The 6,175-nt window shown below is 48.0% G+C and overlaps 1 protein-coding gene across 2 annotated transcripts in view; it reads right to left on the bottom strand.

Annotated features, from left to right (window-relative positions):
• Window positions 1–6,175, bottom strand: part of CRMP1 (collapsin response mediator protein 1) — a 68,438-nt gene that overhangs the window by 10,270 nt on the left and 51,993 nt on the right. For both annotated transcript variants that reach the window (XM_007462459.1, XM_007462460.1), the window contains exons 10-11: window positions 4,660–4,801; window positions 3,810–3,980 (exon numbers count right to left, since the gene is read on the bottom strand). In XM_007462459.1, coding sequence (XP_007462521.1) covers window positions 3,810–3,980; window positions 4,660–4,801 — 313 coding nt within the window. The remainder of the gene's footprint in view (window positions 1–3,809; window positions 3,981–4,659; window positions 4,802–6,175) is intronic.

The following is a 6,175-nucleotide window of genomic DNA, read 5'->3' as shown; positions in this document are numbered from 1 at the left end:
TCCTCAATTGGGGAATTCTTATGAGGCTCAGGTTATATTACCCACAGATGTCACATTCTATATTTCACAACTACATGGAGTTTTTGGCTGTTGTTGTTTGTTTAATTTTTCTACTTCTGTCCACGCTGCATGGCTTGCGGGATCTTAGTTCCCTGACCAGGGTTCGACCAGGGATCGAACCCGCACCCTTGGCAGTGAGAGCACAGAGTCCTAACCACTGGACTGCCAGGGAAGTCCCACGACCACATAGAGTTTTTTTTTTTTTTTTTTTTTTGTTTTAAGGACCTAACATATCAGAGATGCCTCCCCTTTGGGGAGATCTCCCCCCGTGGGCCATGCCTCCCGGGCCCAGCCGCTCCGCGGCATGTGGGATCTTCCCGAAACGGGGCACGAACTCGCGTCTCCTGCATCGGCAGGCGGACTCTCAAGCACTGCGCCACCAGGGAAGCCCCCCACATAGAGTTTTAAAAGCGAACTGTTTCTTGCGTCTCCCTCCCACCCTCCCTATCCCACAGGGATATATGTACATGTATAGCTGATTCACTGTTATAAAGCAGAAACTAACACACCATTGTAAAGCAATTATACTCCAATAAAGATGTTAAAAAAATAAATAAAAGCTAATTGTTTTATTTCCTAAAGGTACTTATGAACAATGTAAAAACTCAAATAATACAGAAGACTCTGATTTAAAAAACTGTTGTGTCTCCCATGCTGGAGCCCCAGTTCCCCAGTACCTCTCCCAGGAAGCAACTACTGTTCCTCAGTCTTTTATGTCCTATAAAAGATAGCCTGGGGCTTCCCTGGTGGTCTGCCAATGCAGGGGACACGGGTTCGTGCCCCGGTCCGGGAAGATCCCACATGCCGCGGAGCAGCTGGGCCCGTGAGCCATGGCTGCTAAGCCTGCGCGTCCGGAGCCCGTGCTCTGCAACGGGAGAGGCCACAGCAGTGAGAGGCCCACGTACGGCAAAAAAAAAAAAAGATAGCCTGACACTGATAAGTGGATAAGTATGGTGTATGTTTATATCCATCAATGGATGAATGTGGTTTATCCAAGCAGTGGAAGATTATTCAACATTAAAAAGGAATGGATTGATACCTACTACAGTGTGGATGGGCCTCCAAAACATGATACCAGGTAAACAGAAACCAGAAACAAAAGGCCACATACTGTGTGATGCCATTTATAGGAAATGTCCCGAATAAACAAATCCAGAAAGAAAGCAGATTTGTGGTTGACAGGGGCCTGGGGAGGAGGAATGGGGAATAATTGCTGATGGGGATTGGGTTTCTTTCTGAGGGGATGAAAACGTTCTGGAATTAGTAGTGGTGATTGTACGACTTTCTCAATATACTAAACACACTACTGCACTGTACATTTAAAAATGGTGAAACTTATGTCACGTGAATTATATCTAAGCATAAAGAGTGTAAAAAAACTATGTAGTCTCTGGATATACAAGCATGTATGTGACCTATAGTGTGATACTTTGAAGCAAATACTTTTCCCACGAAGATATGAAAGAATAAAAGTTGTGTTCTTTTTACAGGAAAGTAGATTTAAATTTTTAATCACCGATCAAGATATAAGAAATGAGTTTCATCGTCAAAAGGAATCTTTTTAAAACTGAAAAAATAAAACCAAGCCCTAAGACGGCATTTTTCAATCCATGTTCTGAAAAACATTTGTTTCCTGCACTATGTGAATTGCATTGCTTTAAACAGAGAAAATGGAACAGACAAAAACGCTGTGGCCAACTGGTCTCACAGCATCCTGAACTGGCCTCTTCTTTTTATGAAAATAATTCCAATCTGGCTTGGGACAGAGACGGCACGCTTTTCAAGTTTAACGAATCTGAAACATTCCTTCTCACATGGGTAATCTCAGCTGTGTGACTTATTTTTATTGGTTCAACTGTCCCCAGAAAGGTATGTTGAAGTCTTCACCCCCAGTACTTCAGAATGTGACTGTATTTGGAAATAGGGTCATTGCAGATGTAATTAGTTAAGATGAGGTCACACTGGGGTAGAGTGGGCATTAAATCCAATGACTGGTGTCCTTATAAGTAGATGATAAGACATAGGGAGACGGCCAGAGATCGGAGTGACGCATCTACAGACCAAGGATGGCCAGCGACACCAAAAGCCAGGAGAAAGGCATGGAACAGATTCTCTCCAAGAGAAGAGAGGGGAGCCCGGCCCTGCTGACACCTTGATTTCAGACTTCAGGCCTCCGGAACTGTGAGAAAGTCAATTTCTGTTGTTTCAAGCCACCAGTTTGTGGTACTTTGTGACAGTAGCCCCAGGAGACTAATACACGTATCCTCTCTCTGTCCATTTTCTTACTTATTCATAAATAATAACATACCTAACTTAGAAGGTTATTGTATTAAGTGAGATGATGCATGGAAAATGTAAGCACAGAGTAACTACAAGATAATATTTGATAATATTTGGAATTTGATAACAACTGGAACCCCTGCTCCTTGACCCAGTGTCCTCTTCTTTCCTGGACCACAACGGCCTTGTGAGCTGACACCACTGCGGGGCAGCGCGCCTCTCCTGCCTTCCCAGAGCCCACCTGGTCTGTGCACATCACCACGTCCATAGTAATTAAAACGGAGTCGTGTGTCTGCTGGGCGGTGAGTGTGGAGAACAGCATACACCTTTCTCCAGGGGAGGCTACCTCAGGCTCATTTCCTCCTGACCTGTCCCCAGGGAGGGGGGTGAGGGAAGCCAGCCTGTCATCAGGGAGCTCTGGTTATTTCAGGAATAACCACTGGTTGATAAGCTGGACAGACCTCTCTGTCCCCAGGCCATGGGTCTTGTGGCCGAGGGGGACCTGCGGGCCACACTCATGAGCTGCTACAAGTGGTCCTTGTCACTTTCTCTTGAGGCTTCCTTGTGCCTGGTGTTCTGTCCCCATGCACGTGGTCTCGCCCCTCACCAGCAAGTGACCACTGGGCTGGGGAATGGCAGCCGAGGGGGATGAGGACTCCCATCGCAGAGTGATGCCGTGTGCACACGCTCTGCCTCCCAGCCCACGCCCTGTAACAGACTTTGGTGAACCAGGGACCAGGCTGAGGACTCTGTGTCTTGTGAGTGTGAACATTAATCTGGACCCAAGACTGCTGCTGACCATGCAGAGTGGGTCTGAAGCAAGTACTCAGGGAGGGAAAGATGTCCTATGTCTCCCTGCATCCTTAGAGGTTTGATGGATGAGTGAAGAAATCAAGGGCATGTAAGATACGAAGGGCAGAGAAAACCCGCACCCATAGGCTTGGGGCTTGGAGCCCGGGAGAGTGTGCACGAGTCAGTCCAATCCTTTCCTTTGATGACTGCGAGCCCAGCCCCAAACTGAAGTAGGTTTCTGATATAGCAGATCAAACCCTCTCCAGCTTGATAACTAAATTGGAGAAAGAATCTTGGACCTTATATGTCCCCTCTCTGAGCCTGATGGCTTGCTCCATGGAATTAGGAGCAGAGTCAGCTGTTTAAGAATGCATGCATCTGTAGACAGGAGCCCCAGAGAGAGAGAGAGAGAGAGAGAGAGAGAGAGAGAGAGAGAGAGAGAGAGAGAGCGCCGTGGGAGAGACACATGCAAGAACAGCTTAGTTGAGCCTGCACCAAACCCTTCTCCCAATCTCTCCAACTGGAGGAGAAATCTGAAAGACCGAGTCATGCCAGATATCAGATCACATTCTAGTTGGAAAACTCGTAAGTCATTTTTAACCAGAGGCTTCTAAAATGATTGCAGAGCAAGAATTGCTCACCCAAGCCAGGAGTGTCACTAATAAACCAGGACTTACCGACTTGTGACTCTTGGCTGTTATGGTCTTCACCTTGTCAGGGTCCCAGATGACCACGTCGGCGTCCGAGCCCACGGCAATCCGCCCTTTTCTGGGATACAGGTTAAAGATCTTGGCTGCATTCGTGCTGGTAACAGCAACAAACTGGTTCTCATCCATCTTGCCAGTAGCCTGAAGACAAGATCCATTGGTGAAAAGAGCATCTCATAACAGGACCAGAAGGGGCAGACAGGCATAGATCGAAACCAGCCAACAGGAGTCCTTACAAGGACTCTGGAATTTTCTCCTCTCCCTGCTGGAACCAGGCCACCCTGAAAGAGTGCCAGAGGCCTGGCTTCATCAGAGCAGAAACGTAATTAACCGTTCAGAGGTGTGATGACATTTCCACAACGGCCACCCTGACATCTGGTCAGTTTCATTGGGCCCAAGGTTAACAGAAAATATAAATCTACTATTTCAAGTGAGTGATCAGGGTGTGACCTGGGGATTCCTTATGCAACAGGAAGCCCCCGTACCCACTCTCAACCCCAAACCCGAACACATACACAGTTTACAAAGTCATCTTTACGTGGACCAAGATGTGGTTCAAAACAAAACAAAACAAAACAAAACATTTTCATCCTTAAAGACTAAAGGACAGCTGCTGTCACACCTGCAAATGCAAAGGACACCACAGGACTCGCGCTGCTTTCTTAAGGGTCACGCGTTTTCCGTGTGCCCTCCAAGTGCACTCTGCTTCTGCCTCAAAGTAAGAAGGGACTTTTAAGAACCAGAAGTGCATAACGCATGGCTTTGATGGGCAGGAGGGGTGTTTCTAGAATATTCCAGGAGGGAGACGGCGCCGCCTTACCACTGCCTTGTCCCAGACCACGGTCATCCGCTCCTCTATCCCGTTGACGCCCTCAGGGATCAGAGTGAAGTTGTCCTTGCCCACTGCCTTCTGGGCAGTGCTGTAGGGACAGTGGCCGCTGCCTGTGACCTGCAGGTCTCCACTGGCAAAGACAGAACAGGGTGGGGTTCAGACCTGAGCTCATGCTGAGGAGCGGACCCTGACTTCAGACGCCCGAGGAGGCTGTGAAACTCAAAACCCCACAGAGATCTGGGGCACATCACAGGCCTTACTGAGTGACACCGGAAGGCCCTGTGGCCTTTGGTGTCTTGTTGAAGACGGGAAAGAGGCCTGTGCATCGGGAGAGGGTTGTGTTTGAGTGTGGGCTCCAGCTGGTCCAGGTAAGGCTCTCCGGGTCAGCCTCCTCCTGCCCTAAAACGCTCTGATCCTGGGGCAGTGGGTCTGTTCTTTTACCCCCCGGAGAGAGTCCACAGGGCCTCAAGATGCTGCAGGCATCTGTGAGGAGAGACTTGCTGAGAACAGAAGATGCTAGAGGCCAACAGAGTGACTCTGCTTCCATGCATCTCACTATACCTGTGAACAGCCCCTGATGCAATTTGACTTTGCAAATCCAGCGGGCCTGCTTTTAAATCCCAGAACTGCCACCTCCTGGCTCAGCTAGTCACTCCTCTTTTCTTCATGCGTAAAATGGAAAAGAGAATGGAATCTTCCATCCCAGATCACCCTGAGGAGACAATGAGCTACTTGCCTGGCACACGGCAGGCGCCAAAGATGCCAACTCCCTTGCTCCTCTCTCCATCCTCCACCTCTTCTCTTTAAAATCGAGTGCTCGGTGAATTTTTATGCTACGTGAATTTTATCTCGATGTTTAAAAAAGAAGAAAAAAAGCTGAGTGGAGCCAATGAATGAATGGATGAGTGACTGAATGGATATATAAATAAGTGAGTGAATAAAACCCAGCCTCCAGCACGTGCCTGTGTGTCTCACAGAGTCACGGATGTTTGTGCTGGAAGGATGGTCATGTCCCTGGCCTCGTGTCTCCGCCAGGTCACATGGGAAACCATAATGTGCTGACCTTGGTCCCCCTCTGTAAGGCTGTTGATGTAAGGCCTGGCTAATGTTTCTGTGCTGTGCTGGGAGGACAAAATGCTATTCATTGGTTGTAGCAAAGTGACACAAGCTCACTGGGTTTGCTTTTCTGTCACTCAGGCTTTGGAGAGAAAATACTCTGGGGCTATATGATGAGCCCCTAACTGGCATCTGAATCAATGGAATAAGTGGAGCTTTATTTTGTGATTTTCAACGAGGGCAGAGGCCAGCCACCATTTCGGGGCCCCAGGGCACGTTAGCAATCACGTAGATGTACAGAAATATATTTGGATGTGACATTCACTCATTTATTCACAAAGGTGTGTTGCACACTTCCTGTGTCTGGCATGGTCTTAGGCAATGGGGATGCGTCTATAAGCAGAAAGAGACAAATTCCTGTGTTCATTAGCTGACATTCCAGTGCAGG

This window comes from Lipotes vexillifer, unplaced genomic scaffold (assembly GCF_000442215.2).
Source record: "Lipotes vexillifer unplaced genomic scaffold, Lipotes_vexillifer_v1.1 scaffold1824, whole genome shotgun sequence".
NCBI classification, from domain to species: Eukaryota; Metazoa; Chordata; class Mammalia; order Artiodactyla; family Lipotidae; genus Lipotes; species Lipotes vexillifer.
This window is presented reverse-complemented; position numbering and strand designations above follow the sequence as displayed.